The 18,578-nt window shown below is 41.8% G+C and overlaps 1 protein-coding gene across 1 annotated transcript; it reads right to left on the minus strand.

Annotated features, from left to right (window-relative positions):
- Window positions 1-12,395: 12,395 nt before the first annotated feature.
- LOC132368043 (putative spermatogenesis-associated protein 31C2) lies at window positions 12,396-16,454 on the minus strand. Its single transcript, XM_059926659.1, has one exon. The coding sequence runs from the start codon at window positions 16,452-16,454 to the stop codon at window positions 12,396-12,398; it is 4,059 nt and encodes a 1,352-aa protein (XP_059782642.1).
- Window positions 16,455-18,578: the final 2,124 nt, after the last annotated feature.

Here is an 18,578-nt window from a genome sequence, read left to right on the forward strand (position 1 = left end):
ATTGATATTTATAGAGCATTCCATCTGAAAGCAGCAGAATACACATTCTTCTCAAGTGCACATGAAACATTCTCCAGGATAGATCACATGTTGGGCCACAAAGTGAGCCTTGGTAAATTTAAGAAAATTGAAATCATATGAAGCACCTGTTCCAAACACAATGCTATGAGATTAGAAATCAACTACAAGAAAAAAAAACTGTAAAAAACACAAATACATGAAGGCTAAACAATATGCTATAAGCAGCCAAGTATAAATGAAGAAATCAAAGCAAAAATTAAAAAATACCTACAAATGAAAACAAAAACATGAAGATCCAAAACCTATGGGATGCAGCAAAAGCATTTCTAAGAGGGAAGTATATAGTGATAAAATCTTACCTCAGGAAACAAGAAAAATCTCAAATAAACAACCTAACCTTATACCTAAAGCAACTAGAGAAAGGAGAACAAACAAAACCCAAATTTAGTAGAAAGAAAGAAATCATATAGATCAGAGCAGAAATAAATGAGAGACAAAGAAAACAGTAGGAAAGATCAATGAATCTAGAAGCTGGTTCTTTGAAAAGATAAACAAAATTGATAAACCATTAGCCAGCATCATCAAGAAAAAAATGGGAAGAGCTCAAATCAATAAAATTAGAAATAAAAAAAAAGTTACAATGGACACCACAGAAATACAAAAGCTCATAAGAGACTACTACAAGAAACTATATGCCTGTAAAATGCACAACCTAGAAGAAATGGACGAATCCTTAGAAAGGTACAACCTTCGAAGACTGAACCAGGAAGAAATAGAAAATATAAACAGACCAATCACAAGTCCTGAAATTGAAACTGTGATTAAGAAACTCCCAACAGGGCATCCCTGGTGGTGCAGTTGTTAAGAAACCACCTGCCAAGGCAGGGAACACGGGTTTGAGCCCTGGTCCAGGAAGATCCCACATGTCAGAGAGCAACTAAGCCCGTGGATAACAACTACTAAGCCTGCTCTCTAGAGCCCACGAGCCACAGCTGCTGAGTCCGTATGCCACAACTACTGAAGCTCGCATGCCTAGCTCCCATGTTCTGCAACAAGAGAAGCCACCGCAATGAGAAGCCCATGCACCACAATGAAGAGTAGCCCCCGCATGCTGCAACTAAAAAAAGAAAGCCTGCATGCAGCAACAAACACCCAATGCAGCCAAAAATAAAATAAATAAATAAATTTATTTAAAAATAAACAAAATCCCAACAAAAGTCCAAGATCAGATGGCTTCACAGGTGAATTCTATCAAGCATTTAGAGAATACTAAACACCTGTTCTTCTGAAACTATTCCATAAAATTTCAGAAGAAGGAACACTCCCAAACTCATCCTATGAGGTCATAATCACCCTGATACCAAAACCAAACAAAGGTACTACAAAAAAAGAAAAAATAAGTCAATATCACTGATGAACATAGACTCAAAAATCCTTTACAAAATACTAGCAAAGTGAATCCAACAACACATTAAAAGGATCAGACACCATGATCAAGTGGGATTTATCCCAGGGATGCAAGGATTTTTCAATATCCACATATCAATCAGTGTGATACACCACATTAATGAATTCAGTAAAGTCACAGAATACAAAATTAATACACAGAAATCTCTTGCATTCCTATACACTAAAAACAAAAGATCAGAAAGAGAAATTATGGAAGGAATCCCATTTACCATCACATCAAAAAGAAAAAAATACCTATGAATAAATCTACCTAAGGAGACAAAAGACCTGTACTCTGAAAACTCTAAGATGCTGATGAAAGAAATTGAAGGTGACACAAACAGATGGAGAGATATACCATGTGCTTGGATTGGAAGAATCAATATTGTCAAAATGACTATACTACTGAAGGCAATCTACAGATTCAATGCAATCCCTATTAAATTACCAGTGGAATTTTTTTTTTTTTTTTAGATTTTTTTGATGTGGACAATTTTTAAAGTCTTTATTGAATTTGTTACAATATTGCTTCTGTTTTATGTTTCGGTTTTTTTTTTTTTGGCTGCATGGCATGTGGGATCTCAACTCCCTGACCAGGGATCGAACCCGCATCCCCCTCATCAGAAGGCGAAGTCCCAACCACTGGACCGCCAGGGAAGCCCCCACCAATGGCAGTTTTCACAGAACTAGAACAGAAAATTTTAAAATTTGTTTAGAAACACAAACCCCCAAATAGCCAAAGCATCCTATGAAAGCAAAATGGAGCTGGAGGAATCAGGCTCACTGTCTTCATACTATATTACAAAGCTACAGTAATCAGTATGGTACTTGCACAAAAACAGAAATATAGATCAATGGAACAGGATAGAAAGCCCAGAAATAAACCCACACAACTATGGTCAATTAATCTATGACAAAGGAGGCAGGAATATACAATGGAGAAAAGACAGTCTCTTCAATAAGTGGTGCTGGGAAAACTGGACAGCCAGATGTAAAAAAATGAAATTAGAACATTTTCTAACACTATAGACAAAAATAAACTCAAAATTCATTAAAGATCTAAATGTAAGACTGGATATTATAAAACTCTTAGAGGAAAATCCAGGCAGAACACTCTTTCACAGCAGCAATATCTTTTTGGATCCACCTCCTAGAGGAAAGAAAACAAAAACAAAAATAAACAAATGGGACCTAATAAAACAAAAGCTTTTGCACAGCAAAGGAAACCATAAACAAAACAAAAAGACAACCTACAGAATGGGAGAAAATATTTGCAAATGATGAGACTGACAATGGAATAATCTCCAAAGTATACAAATAGCTCATGCAGCTCAATATCAAAAAAGCAAACAACCCAATCAAAAAATGGACAGAAGATCTAAATAGACATTTCTCCAAAGAAGACATACAGATGGGCAAAAAGCACATGAAAATCTGCTCAACATCGCTAATTATTAGAGAAATGCAAATCAAAACTACAATGAGGTATCACCTCACACCAGTCAGAATAGCCATCATCAAAAAGTCTACAAACTGTAGACTACAAAAATGTTGGAGAGGGTGTGGATAAAAGGAACCCTCCTACACTGTTGGTGGGAATGTAAATTGGTTCAACCACTATGGAGAATATTATGGGATTCCTTAAAAAACTAAAAATAGAACTACCATATGATCCAGCAATCCCACTCCTAGGCATGTATCTGGAGAAAATTATACTTCAAAAAGATACATGCACCCCAGTGTTCAGTGCAGCACTATTCACAATAACCAGGACATGAAGGCAACTTAAATGTCCATTGACAGATGAATGGATAAAGAAGATGTGGTACATATATACAATGGAATATTACTCAGCCATAAAAATGAATGAAATAATGCCATTTGCAGCAACATGAATTGATGTAGAGATTATCATACTAAGTGAAGTAATTCAGAGAAAGACAAATATCATATGATATCACTTATATGTGGAATCTAAAAAAATGATACAAATGAACTTAATTACAAAACAGAAACAGACTCACAGATTTAAAAAACAAACTTATGGTTACTAAAGGGAAAAGGTATGGGGAGGGATAAATTAGGAGTTTGGGTTCACATACACACACTACTATATATAAAATAGATAATCAACAAGACCCTACTGTATAACAAAGGGAACTCTACTCAGTATTCTGTAATAACCTATATGGCAAAAGAATCTGAAAAGGAATGGATATATGTATATGTATAACTGAATCATTTTGCTGTACACCTGAAATTAATTCAACATTGTAAATCAACTATATACTTCAATATAAAATAAAAATTAAATTAAAAAAAAGAGATTAAAAAAAGAACTGTCTTCCAATGCAAGGATCAGATCAAAGAACATGAATGCAATATTCCTATTGGAATGATTAGGAGGATAACACACCCTTGGTAAGTGCAGAGCCTGTTCGCTTATCCTCTGACTTTCTTGTTCCCTTTCTCCACTACATCCAATTAAGCACATAAAAACTTTGAGAAAGCTGCCTCTTCCTTCACCAATGCCAAGAAGGACAAACTCAAAGAGCCACTTGTCTGTCTGTCTTCCTCTGATGTTGCTTCTTCATGTTTGAGCTATTGGGAGAAGAGAGAGGCAATAAATCCTCTTAGTAAAAGCAAAAAATAAAAATAAAAATAAAAAATAAGCCTATATGGTTAGTCACAATCCTTGCTATACTTATATAAATAACAAGACCAAGTTTATTGAATCTAGACTTATTTTGCAAACAAATTTGTCTTAATTTGGCTATCTTTGATAGAAATGAAGATGATTTTAGAGAGAAAAATTATCTTTCAATAGAAACCAAAATATGTATTGTGGATATTAGATTCTAGTGCTATTAATTTTCCTTGAAGTTTTGTTAATTGCCTGAAAACTGGACTGTATCCTGAATTTTTCTAGTTTCCTCCACTACCTGACTACAACTCTCCAAACTAGTGTTTCCAAATTTTCTCCCACCCCTTTGACTTGGAATCATTGAAACTAAACCTGCCTTTTTTTCTGAAGCCTTGCATACTGAAGGTAGATATCTTAATATAAACTTCAGAGAAATCTCCACAGCAGCTCATGTTTAGACAATCTTCTTCGTTCCTGTTGCTAAATGGACCACTCAGAAAGTTTACCTGAACATCTGATGACATCATCATGGACATTCAAACTACAAAAGATGCTTTAACCCTGACATTTAGAGATCTTCTCAACTGTCTACCCTCAGAACTCAAAAACTGATATGAAATTTGCCTCAGTTATTAACCATTGTGTTTTTTTGTCTCCATAGCAATGCCTCTCATTAAATACCTGATTGCTTGTGCAGTAAGTTTAACTTGTACTTGGAAATACTGCTTTGGAAGAGAAAATTAAGGTAAAATGATCATATGGATGGACTCTAATCCAATATGACTTGTAGTTTTATAAGCGGGGAATATTAGAACACAGACATGCACAGACTGAGGGGCAACCATGTGAGGACACAGCGAGAAGGTAGCCATCAAAGGAGAGAGGCCTCAAAGAAACTAAACTTGATACCTTGATCTTGGACTTCTAGCCTCTAGAACCATGAGAAAATATATTTTTGTTGTTTAAGCCACCTAGTAGCCAATGTGATATTTTGTTATGGTAGCCCTGGCAAACTAATACAATCACTATTAGGGAAAAAAAATCATGTGCTTTGTTATTCCAGTAGAATGATTTTAACACTGATTACTTCTTACCTTGAGATTATAAAAGACAGTGATAAACATTACTGTAGAGTATATATGAGTTGTGTCCTATGAAACAAAGCTAGTTAACAAACACCTCTCAGCTGTAGATGATGCCATGTGTTCATCTGGTCAGCAAGAAGACATGAGTGGAAGGGAGAACCTTTTCTGCTTCAGACAAGCAACTTCCTGGCTTACCCTGAGTATGACAAAGAGGACCATTGCTTGGGGACCAGGTCTTCAAGCAGTCACAACAGGCCTCAGGAACCCGCAAGAAAATTGTGAAGGAAGAATATTACTAGCCAGGCCCATATGAATCTTTTCCTCCCATCACTGCTCTTTTGTGAAAAATTCTTCCAAATACATATTTTTGTCCCAAAATATCATGTTGGATGCTCCCTACTAGGAGCAAACTTTTCTAGCATCTCTGTTGGATGAATTTTCACACTTGCAAAATCACTCAGAAAAGAGTTCATCCTCCCAACACCTCCCCTGCACCAGTGTCCCCCTAAACAGCATCTGACCACAATATGAAGGAACTTACCTCCCAGGTAAACAGGTGCTTGAATGTGATTTAATTATCTCTGCATCCTCTCCCTGGTCTCCCTGTGAAATCTAGTCACCTCTTTGCATTAAAGCATTTCTGTGAGAAGCCCTGTAAGGTGCTGGCTATTCTCAGTTCTGTCTTGCTGGTTTCTCTGAAGTGCCTAGAAGCTGTCCTCTCCACACACAAACTGTTCCGACAAACTTCATTTGAATGATTTGGATTTTAATTCTCAATTTGCTTCTGTTCCTAAGCTCTTAAGGCTTTTTTTTTTTTTTTTTTTTACCAATTCAGAAAAAACATCATTAAAAAAAAGACAAGGTTACTCGCAGATCTAACATGCTAAGCTTTAACTTAGTAAGTTCTTAAGACTGATATTTTCCAAAGAACAAACTTTCTTGTCTCCTGTGCAATAATAAAGGTTTGTCATAAAAGTACAAAAAGTGAAAAAAAATAAAAATAGTGGTATCTTCACAATTGAGTTCTTAACATATTTTCTGATATATGTAAAAAGAGAAAAATTGGCAAAATGAGTACCAACATTTTAAAAAATAATAATTAAGCCTAAATCCTTAGATTTACCAATTTTATAAAATAAGAAAATAACATTTTATAAAATACAATTTTATGAAATATGATTTTATAAAATTTGTATAGCTAGGTAACAAATGATTTGCCCAAAAAACAGATTTAACAGGTGGAGTCCAGGGACACATTCTACAAAATAAATTTATTGACACTGTAAAGGGTTACTAGCATAAAATTGTGGTGGGAATAAAAAGGGCAGTGACCTTCCTCCTGAAGTTTAGGAGTGATCCCTGAATTGAGAGATATCTGAGTTGAAGTGGTCATTGGAAACAAATGGTAGAGACTGTGAAATCACAGAGAGCAGACTGTATCAATTCCAGCTTCTGGACTCAGAGAAGGAAGGAAGAGCTTCAGATTTCACTGCAGAGAATGAGGCTGAGAAACTTTAAAATCAGATGCATTTTCCCAGATCAAGCGGGCCAGCTAATGCACAAAAATGCTTAAAGGCAAATAGGTATGTCACCTTTATTTCCTAGAAAAGATGTTAGCATTTTCTAAATCCTCATCTATCATTCCTGGCATGCATTCTTTTATAGCTTTCTGGAAGTTTCATCAGCACCACTTGTATATCTGTAGTACGATGTGTCTGTGGAGAGTACAGATTGCAGGTCCGGGGTGGGGGCAACGGACTCTTCTAGCTACCACAGTGAGTGGCGCCCCTGCAAACCTGAGTAAGGAAGACAACTTGCCTTTGTGTGGGTAATGTTACAATCTGCATGTCTAAGGGCACAAATATAAAGACCGACCCTGTTCTGGGAATGGTTATGATTCTGACTGACCTCAAAGAGGTAATTATGAAACCCCTGGATCATCAGGATCTGGATGTTCCCTACTTTTTCCATGGTGTGATCATGACAGAAAGTGTGGCTGTAGATACCTGGGAACATTTCCAGAAATGTCTTCCTGTAGGAGTTAATTATAAAGTAAATGTGTATGAAACAGAAAATAATATTGAAACCTATCAAGGGGAGTAGATCTTAAGGGTTAATATTGTAGACGGACTACTTTGGAAAAAATCTTTTTCCCTTGGAGTATTAAGAAGTCATCACATAATTGCCATCTCTCCACATTTTGTTCTAGAGTGCTTGGTTTATTGATATCAGTGTGAGACCTGTTTTAAATAAAAATCTATTTGTAAAAACCTAAATTTGTAATATGTTCTAAATATCATTATAGAGTCTTTTAACTATAGATTAAAAATCACTTCATTTTCAGCAAAATATTTTGATGTAAACATCAAATGTTTTGAAAACAAAGGGGATCTGTTTTTGTTGTTTTCCTTTTATCTAATTTTTTTATCCATTTTGTCTGGGCATATTAAATGGTAAAAATATTTATAAGATTTGCACTAGGTGAATCGTCTTAAAAACAAAATACTGAAGGCCACAGAGTCTGGGAATATTAATATCTTTTTAATAGGCTGATCCCCCTTGATTTCTTATTCTGGAGTAAAGGTACAAGTTTTTCCATGAAAATTAGACACACAAATCAGCTGACGCAATGTATGACAGATGGAAAATGATTGATGGGAATTTTGCTTTAATGCACATTGTTCATTGTAATTTTGCCCAGCTTAATGAACTGTGAATTAATAATGAGGAGCAACACATTCAACATATTAAAGTAATAAAGTGCTTTTATGGACATTTTTCATGTTTCCAGACTTTCTTGGCCACCCTGAACAACTTTAACTCAAAGGATTAAAACATAATCACTTATTTAACTGTGTTAAAATAGTCAACTTTGAAAAGGATATTTTCCTGTGTGAACTTTTTCCTAATTGATTCCATTTTGTTCTGATCAGTAAACTTACCTGCGTAAGCTGCAATATTAAAAAAAAAGTGATCTGATAGAGTATTAGATGACATACGTGACCATATTCCATTGTTTTCTGATTCAGTGACATAAGGGAGTAAAGTGAAAAATTAATAATTATACTTTTTTTAATTAGGAGAATAGAAAAACTAAATTTCTTGTAGAAATAAGCCAAAAGAGTCCTCGTGTCAGCCCTGCTCCTCTTAAAAGACTGTGATGCTGTAATACCAATGGATAATCTGGGAGACTTAACCAGCTGTCATTAAAATAGATTTTATCAAGGCAAGGACAATAGGTTGCTTATTAGCAGTGAGAAATCAGTAGTCTTTTAGAAGTGTACCCATTGGAAAGTGTGGGATATATAATAAATGAAAGCCTTTCATTATTCATTGTTATAAGCCAAATGTAGATTAAATGTACAATACCTTCAATTCAAATATTAAGGTATCCTTCCCTCAGTAATTTTATGAGGTAACATGTATAATCTCAAGCATAGACTAAGTCATATATTTTATAATCTTTCAAAAATTTTTAAAGCAATGTGTTAACCCTATAATGAATATAAAATGGATCCTAACTGCATGTCTTAGAAAATGTGCATTTCATAGAATTATTTAAGAATGAATCCTTAATAGCCCATCTTTTTAAGTATGTTAGCTGAACCTTATGATTGTGTAATATCATTTTAGGGCATTACCACATTTTAAGAAATAAAATAATATTCAGAAGCATAATTTTGCCAGAATGTAAAATTTAAAACCAGAAATTTGACTTGTGAAAAATCCTCACATGATTATTGGCCTGTTAAAAAATAAAGCAAACCCCACAAACTTGATGCAAGCTATTATGTGCAAAATAATGTGCTAGTTACACAGCCCTCAGGGAAGTGAATGTGAGTCCCGATGCTTCTTTCTTGGTTTATTTCATTCCTAGAGTACCTTTGTTGCAGGTTTTTCTTATGTTTCCAAAGGAAACAAGTAAGCCATCTCAAGTTTAGGTTTGTCCCCAGTAAAGTAAAAAATGTGCCAGATACCACTTGACTGAATGATAACTAAAACTGGACAAATATTTTCTCTCACTGGAGACTGACAGTGTTTTAGTTGTGTTTAAAATTTGTGATTCTCCTAAAAAAAAGGGTACAAATGAAAACTTATGGTTACCAGTGGATAAGGTGGGGAGGGATAAATTGGGAGATTGGGATTGACATATACACACTACTATATATAAAATAGATAACTAATAATAACCTACTGTATAGCACGGGAAACTCTACTCAATACTCTGTAATGGCCTATATGGGAAAATAATCTTTAAAAATAGTGGGTATATGTATATGTATAACTGACTCACTTTGCTGTACACCTGAAACTAACACAAATTTGTAAATCAACTATACTCCAATAAAAATTTTTAAAAATAAAAAAATAGAGTACTACATGCATTTCTAAGAAATAAACATTATTTTCTTCATTTTTCTAAAAAAATAAAAATAAAAAATATAATTTGTGATTTTCAAGCTAATGAACACCTAAGAATGAATTTTGCAAATCTACATGTGGAATGTATAATTCTTTTGTTCAGAGGCAATGACATTACAAAAGAACAAAACTTCTCAAACATTTCCCCATTTAGAGTAATGCTGACAATGAGTGTCTGGTAGATCTCAGAGGGGCACAACTGATAATATATTTATCATGCTGCCAGTTTGGTAAGTGGTTTCATGTTCACTAAGAAAGACTTGTCAATGGACACTGAAGAATAGATGTGAGGTCTCTGTGAGGTCTTTGTGCCAAGTCTCTGTGTGTTGTCTCTGGGTGAGATCTCTGTGTGAAGTCTCTGTATGAGGTCCCTTTGGAAGGTATCTCTGGGAAATCTGTTAAATCTGTGCTAGGTTTCTGTCTGAGGGTCTGTGAGGCAACATGAGGTCCCTGTGTGAGGTCTCAGTATGTGATCTCTGAGAAAGGTGTTTGTGTGAGAAGTCTCTCTTGAGAGGTGTGTCTGTGAAGTTTTTGTGTATTGTCTCTGGGTCTCTCCATTTCTTTTTTTTTTTTTTTCTTTTGGTCTCTCAATTTCTTGTCTTACTGTACCTTATGGAAGATGGAGCAGCAAGAGAAGGGCAAAGGGACTTGCTTCTTTCTGTTTTCTCACTGTTCCATCAGCATCACCTGTCTGCAGCACTTCTCCCAGCAGGAGCCAGGGGGTCCAAGTCCAGCTTCCCCATATTCCCAGAACTCACTTCTGGGTGCCCCTGAGAGGACCCAGCAGCAGCCAAGCTCAGGTCCCAGCCCTGTCCACTCTTTCTTCTGGGTACCGACCCCTCCCACAAGTCCTGGCTCCACTCTCACTGCTCTGCCCATTCTGGAGGCTGCCTTGGGAATTGGGGCCCAGAGGTAGGGCCTGGCTCCAGGGAGAAACCAGGGGTGTGAGCAGTCCTGTGCTCACTCTGCCCCCTCCACCCCAGGTCCCAGCATTTCCACATGTTGAGGGGCCTGACAGGTATGGGGGATGGGGTCCATTTCTGTTGTCATCTGGATCAGGAGCATCAGCTGGAACAGAAATCTCCACAATGGGAAAGACACCACCTGGAGCTGTGTCCACCATGCGCCCTGTGCATGGCAGAAAACACCAAATCACTCTAGAGAAATTCTTCCTCATCTCCCTGCTTTCCCATATGGATGGGGGTCAGGAGACAAGAAAAGCTGTTCTAGAAGCAGATCAGTGGAACACTCCTGGACTGCACCCTGCCCCATCCATTTTGCACAGGTCACCCCCACACAACCACTGCCACAAATCCTGTCTGATTGCTTCTTCACCTGCCAGGCTCTGGGGTGATCAAGGACTGGGAGACAGGCAAGGCTTACTACACAATCACAAGCCAGTCCCCACCTCTCCCCTGGAGCAGTCCTTGGGCCATGTGTTTATGTGAAGGTCACCAGACTAGGAGTCACATCCCAAGTTCCCTATTCCTGGCTTTTACACCTATTGTTAAGTCATCCTTTGTAAAAGTCAAGAGGTGATGATGTGTAAGCTTATTAAATACAGTATTAAGAGATTAACCTTCCCTTATTTGCTTTACTTCTATAAGTTTGACCTTCTGTTTTGACCTAAAGGTGGTTTCTCTAGGTCTATGATCTTAGAGTTGGAATAGGGTAGAGACCCTAGGGTGGGGCCATGATGAGCTACTGGACCCTTAACTTTTCCTCTCCTTTAGGCCTTTAGATGGTGGTTGTATGTCAGGGGGCTGCTCTTTCACTGCACATTTATGGGAATCTGGTACCACTTTGCCTCCTTCTTTGGATAGAATGTTTTTTCTTCACCTACATCCCACCCTAAATTCACGGTGTTTGACCATCAGATAGTTACTACACACAGTCACATCCCTATTCCATTCATCCAAAACTCCTTCTTTGGGGTTAACATAAGTGGAAGGTAGGTGACCCATGAACATAACCATTCATTTATATGGGACTGGGCTCAACACAGCCCTCAGCAGCCTCCCTGATACCCCCCCCCCCCACCTACACACACAGAGCTGGAAATGCCATCCTTGCTGCTGCTCTAAAGTGTGGGAAAAACAGAGGTGGGGGAGGGTGATCCTGTACATTTTATTATGGCTAAGCTAAGAGGGGTTCATAGTGCACATCTCAATCCCAGCCTTCATCAGACAGAGAAGGAGTTCTTAAGAGCAGATGTTGTATATTCCCTACCAAGAGATCCAGGGGCAAGATTTCTCCTGCTTCTGAACTCAGAGCCCATACTCTATTTCCTCCAGACTTCCATCCACTTGGCTCTGACACTTCCTGGAGTCTGCATTGGAATGTCCGGCCCTATCGTGTAAACCTATCCACTACAGTTGCATAAAGTTCAAAGTAGCATAGAAGAAGGAGAAAGACTGGTTAAACCACATCCTTGGGTGTGGGCTTCATAGGTTTTTCCCATCTCATTGTTAGAGTAGTTTTGGTTTGTGTAATGACAGTATTATAAGGTACAGTGAAGGGACACGAGACAAGGAGCAAGCCTGTGATGCTACTGTCATCCTCCCTCCATGCCCCTCCCTTCTAGAAGACAAAGTGCACAGCACAGACAGCAGCCATTACACGATGCTCTTATGAGAAAAAAATTTATATATATATATGTATTGGGGAACATTAAATATCTTGGATGTGCTAATGAGAAAATCATTTTCTCTACATGGACTGAATTTTTACTTGGATACATGTTTTCCTACTAAAGGGAAGACTAAAGAAGGATTTTACTGTTGACCAGGCAAGACATCTCCCCAAAGATGACAATGCCTTGGACAGTGTTGATGGCAGGCTGGAGCACCTGGAATCCTTGGCCCATACTGGCAGGTACTAACTGGAAACAAACTCTTCTTGGGGGACGAAGATGGGAGGCACCTTAGGCCCAGTTTCTCATCGTCGAATCTTACACTTTTCAAACTCTGTTGGTGTCTGACTTCCCTTTCCCTGATAGAACAACTCTGGCCCTTGGAGGTGGCTTGATGACTGCAGGCTATATAACCCATCATTCTCCTTTGCTCTGGGTAGGAGGTAAGCCTATGATAGCAGAAACACCCACATACTGGGGCTTGGAATTCCTGTTTGTGTTCATTTAACTTTGTGGCATGAAGTCCATGGTGAATTGCTTTTTTTTCTTCTGGGATCTGTCCAACAGCTGTCATGAGTGCCTGAGCCTCAGCAGTCTCACTCTTCAAGATTGATCTGCTTTTGACTGATCCGTGGCTCTGGGCAGTGGCTGATATGGGCTTGAATTTTTGCAGAGCATCTTGACCATTGACTTTTTTATTGGGGAAAATCCACTTTAAAAACAGCCTCATCTTTTTTCTGAAGAGGTTTTCTGGAGGGCTATGTTTCTTCTCTGGCATGAGCTGGAGACATTTGCTCCCAACACAGTCTGTTATTCCCCTGACCTGGGCAGGGCGGCTCATACTTCCAGCTTGAGAGGTACCTAATTCTTTAAACCCTTCTTCTTGCTCTCCTGGTTTATGCCTCCTACAGTCCTCTCTTTTGTAAGTAGGGGCAATCATCTTGCTCTGGCTCTTCCATGAGTCCTGAAGTTTTGAAGTTTTGGGCTCCTGCTGCCCTAGGTTGCTCCTTTGGGCTGCCATAAGGCCGCTTGGCTCCTGGAAAGCTAATCTGTCTCTGGTGGGAACTCTCTGGTGATGGCACTGAGACACCTGAGAAGCCAAGTTGTCTGCAGCAAGGAACATGTGTTTGGGAAAGTTCTGAAGATGGTTGTCTGACTGTACCTTTACTTTGGACTTAAACTCACTAGCAACCTCCATGTTAAGGCATGGCTCACCTGGATGTTGGAAAACAGACATTCTAGGTAGTAGGAAACTTTTACTGGTCCCTGGCACCTCTAAACTCCTCATATGTACATTTGTGGTTTGGGATTTTGTCAACCCTTTGGCTTCCAAGATAACACTAGACTGTGGTTGAAGAGCAGGGGACTCCTTGGCCTCCACAGCCTCCCTGGCCTCTTCACCTCTCAAAGATTGGGATCCTAAGTTCACCTCCATCACTGTTACCCTATGGCAGGGGTCTCGTGAGGCCTGACCACCACTCACCTCTCTTGGCTCATTCCTGACCATTGCTGAACTTGGACCTGGCTCTAGGCTGTCCCTCTTGGCCCATTCCACAGTCTCACTCTTCCAGGTTCTGCCCACAAGGCTGAGTGTGAGGGACTGAGAAGGTGGCCTGCCCTCCTGTCCAGTCAGAGAAGATTTTGAGGGCCCATGGTAGTCACCAGATGGAATCCCTCCCAGGGCACTCTGGATTTCCTTACACACAGGTGAGGGGACAAGGAGAGGCCTCACCAGGGTAGGAACTGACTCTTCTGTTATCACCTTTCCTCCTGAATGAGACTGAGGAGGTTTTCCCAGGAACTCAGCAAACTTGACTCTCGAGTGGGACCCAGATACACAGGTGGCTGAAGGGGAAAAGGCAAACTGCAGAATGGTGGAGGGTTGAAACTTTTTCAACTTAAAGAGATTTATGGGCTTGAGGACCTTGAGGGGTAGGGTCCACCTGTGCTTTACCAAAAACCTTATAATATGTGCTTCCAGCACCTCTTGAATGTCTGGATCAAGGAAGGAAACCCTACGGGAGGTGTTCATGCAAGGTTCCCAACCCTTCAAGATTCCTAGATTTCTGGTTTCCATGTGAATATCGGACTTGGGAGAAGCATGCTCGAGAGCAAGGCAGGATTGACTCACATTCACAGGAATCAAACCCTCATTGATCTGCCCCAACTTTTTGCCCAAATGGCCTTTCAAAGTGTTTTCTAGATTCTTGTCTAAGCTCCTTAGTAAATCAATTCTTGAGTCATTCCTCAAGAGCCTCAAGTCACTTTTTGACTCCTCAGAGTTCATCCCCTGAAACTTCACTAGGGAGCTTTCTGAGCTTCTGGATAGATCTTTTGGGACCTTCCCCAGAATATGTCCCAGGCCCTTGCCTAGTTCCTGATTTAGCTGGAACCCCATCTTCTGTGCATCCTTGTTGCTTTCACCTGTAAACGAAGAGGGCTGTGAGGGTCCCTGCTTGTCCTTTGCCTGGCATGTCCCTGGTAATTCTCCCTGAAGCTGCCTTATCTCTAAAGACTTTTGGATCCTTTGGGGCAGCTCCCACCGGTGTTGGATGAGCCACTTTTGGAGGTGTTGTTCCAGTTGCCTCCGGAGCTCAGGACTGATTGGAAAAGTCTCAGGAAGGATGGAGGCAGCCCAGCTGTCCTCAGGAATGTTGGAAGTGAAGACACTAAAAAGTTCCTGAGATCTTTTGACTACAGAAGATAAAGCCCATCCATTTTCTAGTTGCTTCTGCAACAAGGACCATTCTGAATGTTGAATCTCAGTTGGGGTAAGAAATTGTATCTTATTCTGGGCTATAGGGCAAGGTACTCCACAGGCCCTAATCTGGGGTAGAGAAGAAGGTGGTAGGATTGGGAGAGAGGATTTGAGATGTGCCTGGGTTTGGACCTGAGCCAGAAGTGGGGGCTGGAATTGAGGTATTGTTGGAATAAAGTGTTGAGATTGGAACTCTAGATGGGACAGGGGCTGGAACTGGCAAAGCAGTGGAGATATTTTAGCTTGCATTTGAACTGGGCAGGCATTCGAAATTCCATTGAATAAGAAAGAAGGAGACTGTGGTGCCGAAGAGCTCTCAGAGATCCAGGCAGTAGCCACCAAGGATTCACTGTGCAGAGAAGGGAGACCCCAGAAAAACTGGTTATATTTCTGCTGTAGATGGTCCCCCAAGACCTTGGGATATGAGAACTGCTGAAAACAAGGCAGTTGCTCTGGTTTGTCTTTTGTGCTCCAGAAAAGTTGGGGGGTTGTAGTGTCCTGCTCAGTACCTAGTGATTTCAGCATGTTCCCCAAATAATTCAGGTGGCAGTCTGGGCTCATTTGTTTTAGATGTGATCCATTGTTTTCTTTTTCCTTCCGAATCTCGATCTCAACTCTTTTTGTGACTTGTATCTCCAGGAGGTTCTGGTCATCAGAGATGAGCAAAGGAGGGCTACTCACCTCTACTTGTCTGTCTGTAAGGCCTACCCAGAATGAGGCCTCTGGTGGGTTGTGGGAAAGGTGCTTTTTTTGGGACTTGCACTGTGATGAGGTTGATAGGCACAAGGATTTGGCAGCTGCCTGCCACCAGGACAGGGCTGAAATGGGACAGCTTGAGTGACCAAGGCCTGAGATGGCTGGGATGACAGAAGCTGACCAAGGAGTATGTGGAGACATGCTCTGTGGGACAGTGTCCAGTGGTAGTGCCATTGAAGAGTCACACTGAGTAAGAGTCAGAATTGAGTCTGGTGGTGGTAGGGCAGAGGAGGCTGTCAGAGGGCAGGCCTCTGAATCAGGCGGACATGATGGGGGAGAGGAAAGAGCAAGTGGCAGGGGTGAAAGGCCATCCTGTGGAAGAAAAGGCTCTACTGACTGAGAGGCACTCAGGGATGTGTGTGGATGAACAGAAACTGAGGAGGTCGTTGGGCCTGGAGAAGTGGAAGAGGCCAGATGTAGACGGCACTTGGTCAGAGGAGCCAATAGGGACGTGGCAGGAGCAGTATCTTCCACAGGCTCCTTGCATGGCTGGTGGGCTCCAGCAGGCACTGCTTTGCACATCTCACCAGGAGGGTCTTGACATGAGAGCTGATGAAAGTCGTCCTTGCCAGGGAGCCTCCCCAGGCAGCTGCAGAAGAGCAGATGGGACCAGGAGGGCTGGACAGGCCAGGCAGGGGTGGGCACCTGCAGCCCAGGAACCCTCCTCTGCCCCCACACTGACTTCATAATGCTCCTGCTCTCCCTCACCCTAGGGCTTTAGCCACACCCTCCCATGGCTCCCCCTCCCAGGACTGGGGTCACATTATAGGCTCTGGGAGGAAGGACGACCCAGGAGAGAAGGGGAAAGATTCTTTACCTTTGCAGAAGTGAAACCAGGTTGTGAGTCCCCTCCAGTTCTTCCAGGCAATCTCTGCAAGCTGGAAATCAGGAGACTGGGTCATGGTGGTGAAGGCAGAGGCCTAAGAGTCTTTCAGGAGGCTGAGTGCAATGGCTCTTTAAGGGAAATCTTTGGAGGATTAGACTCTGGAGCCCAAGTATCAGTGTCCAAGGCCACATGTCCCTGACAGTGATGGTAAGGCTCACTTGACAAGGGTTGTCCTTTGCCAAGTGCTTCCATGTTAATTAATCCCTGTAGCCCTTACAACTGCCCTGTAGGGGAGAAAGGTCAGTGGTCATCACACAGAGGAATCTGAGCAAAGTTAAACAACTTGTCCACAGTTGGACTTGGAGGTTCCACTTCCCAACCCAGGCATCAATGGTCCACCACAGTCCCCATACCTCATTTCTAGGTCCTCATGGCTTCATTCTAAGTACAAATTTCTGGGAAGTATCTGGGCTCTGATCTCTTTCCCAGGAGCCTCCCCAAGGCTCTGTTTCCTGAAGAATAGGCTCTGCCACTGGCATCCTCAGAGACCATGAAGCTGGGCCCTCAGGATTAGGAGAGATGGAAGCTAACTCTCGGGGGCATGCAGGGCTGAATGGCAAAGGCTTACCTTTCAAAGATCTACTTTTCTTCCTACTCCGGCTCCTCCGCTTCAGCTCTACTTGATGCTGAGAGATAAGAAAAAATGAGGGGCTAACACCCAACTCTCACTGTCCTCTATCTAGGCAAGCTGTGTTCATGAACAACATGACTTTCTACATTTAACTAAAACTCTGTGGGTTTTTCTCCCCTTTTACTTATGTTTAAAGTGGATAACAATATTTTCAGTTTTTCTTCTTTGAAGAGTGCAAAGAAGGATTTTTTAAGTTTTAATCACCATAGATTTCTTCTGTCACTGTTCCTCTGATCAAGAAACACACACGTGAGGAGGAGAAGATTGCTGAAGAGTAAGACGTGGAGATCACCTTCCTCCCTACAGATACATCAGAAATACATCTACACGTGGAACTGCTCCTATAGAACACCCACTGAACGCTGGTAGAAGACGTCAGACCTCCCAAAAGGCAAGAAACTCCCCACGTACCTGGGTAGGACAAAAGAAAAAAGAAATAACAGAGACAAAAGAATAGGGATGGGACCTGCACCAATGGGAGGGAGCTGTGAAGGAGCAAAGGTTTCCACACACTAGGAAGCCCCTTCGCGGGCGGAGAATGCAGGTAGCAGAGGGGGAAAGCTTCGGAGCCACGGAGGAGAGCGCATCCACAGGGGTGCAGAGGGCAAAGCGGAGAGATTCCCGCACAGAGGATCGGTGCCGAGCAGCACTCAGCAGCCCAAGAGGCTTGTCTGCTCACCCGCCGGGGCGGGTGGGGGCTGGGAGCTGAGGCTCGGGCTTCGGGTGGATCACAGGGAGAGGACTGGGGTTGGTGGCGTGAACACAGCCTGAAGGGGTTAGTGCATCACAGCTAGCCGGGAGGGAGTCCGGGAAAAGGTCTGGAGCTGCCAAACAGGCAAGAGACTTTTTCTTGCCTCTCTGTTTCCTGGTGCGCGAGGAGAGGGGATTCAGAGCACCGCTTAAAGGAGCTCCAGAGACGGGCGCAAGCCGCGGCTATCAGCGCAACCCCAGAGACAGGCATGAGACACTAAGGCTGCTGCCGCCGCCACCAAGAAGCCTGTGTGCGAGCACAGGTTACTCTCCACACCGCCCCTCCCGGGAGCCTGTGCAGCCCGCCACTGCCAGTGTCCCATGATCCGGGGACAACTTCCCTGGGAGAAAGTACGGCGTGCCTCAGGCTGCTGCAATGTCACGCAGGCCTATGCTGCTGCAGGCTCGCCCCGCATCCGTACCCTTCCCGCCCCCCGGCCTGAGTGAGCCAGAGCCCCCGAAGCAGCTGCTCCTATAACCCCGCCCTGTGTGAGTGAAGAACAGATGCCCTCAGGCGACCTACACGCAGAGGCGGGTCCAAATC

The sequence above is a fragment of the Balaenoptera ricei genome, chromosome 6 (assembly GCF_028023285.1).
Source record: "Balaenoptera ricei isolate mBalRic1 chromosome 6, mBalRic1.hap2, whole genome shotgun sequence".
Classification (NCBI taxonomy): domain Eukaryota; kingdom Metazoa; phylum Chordata; class Mammalia; order Artiodactyla; family Balaenopteridae; genus Balaenoptera; species Balaenoptera ricei.

Excerpts from the sequence above, each read along its gene's own strand:
- LOC132368043 (XM_059926659.1), bottom strand. The coding sequence starts at position 16,454 with ATGAAGTCAGTGTGGGGGCAGAGGAGGGTTCCTGGGCTGCAGGTGCCC.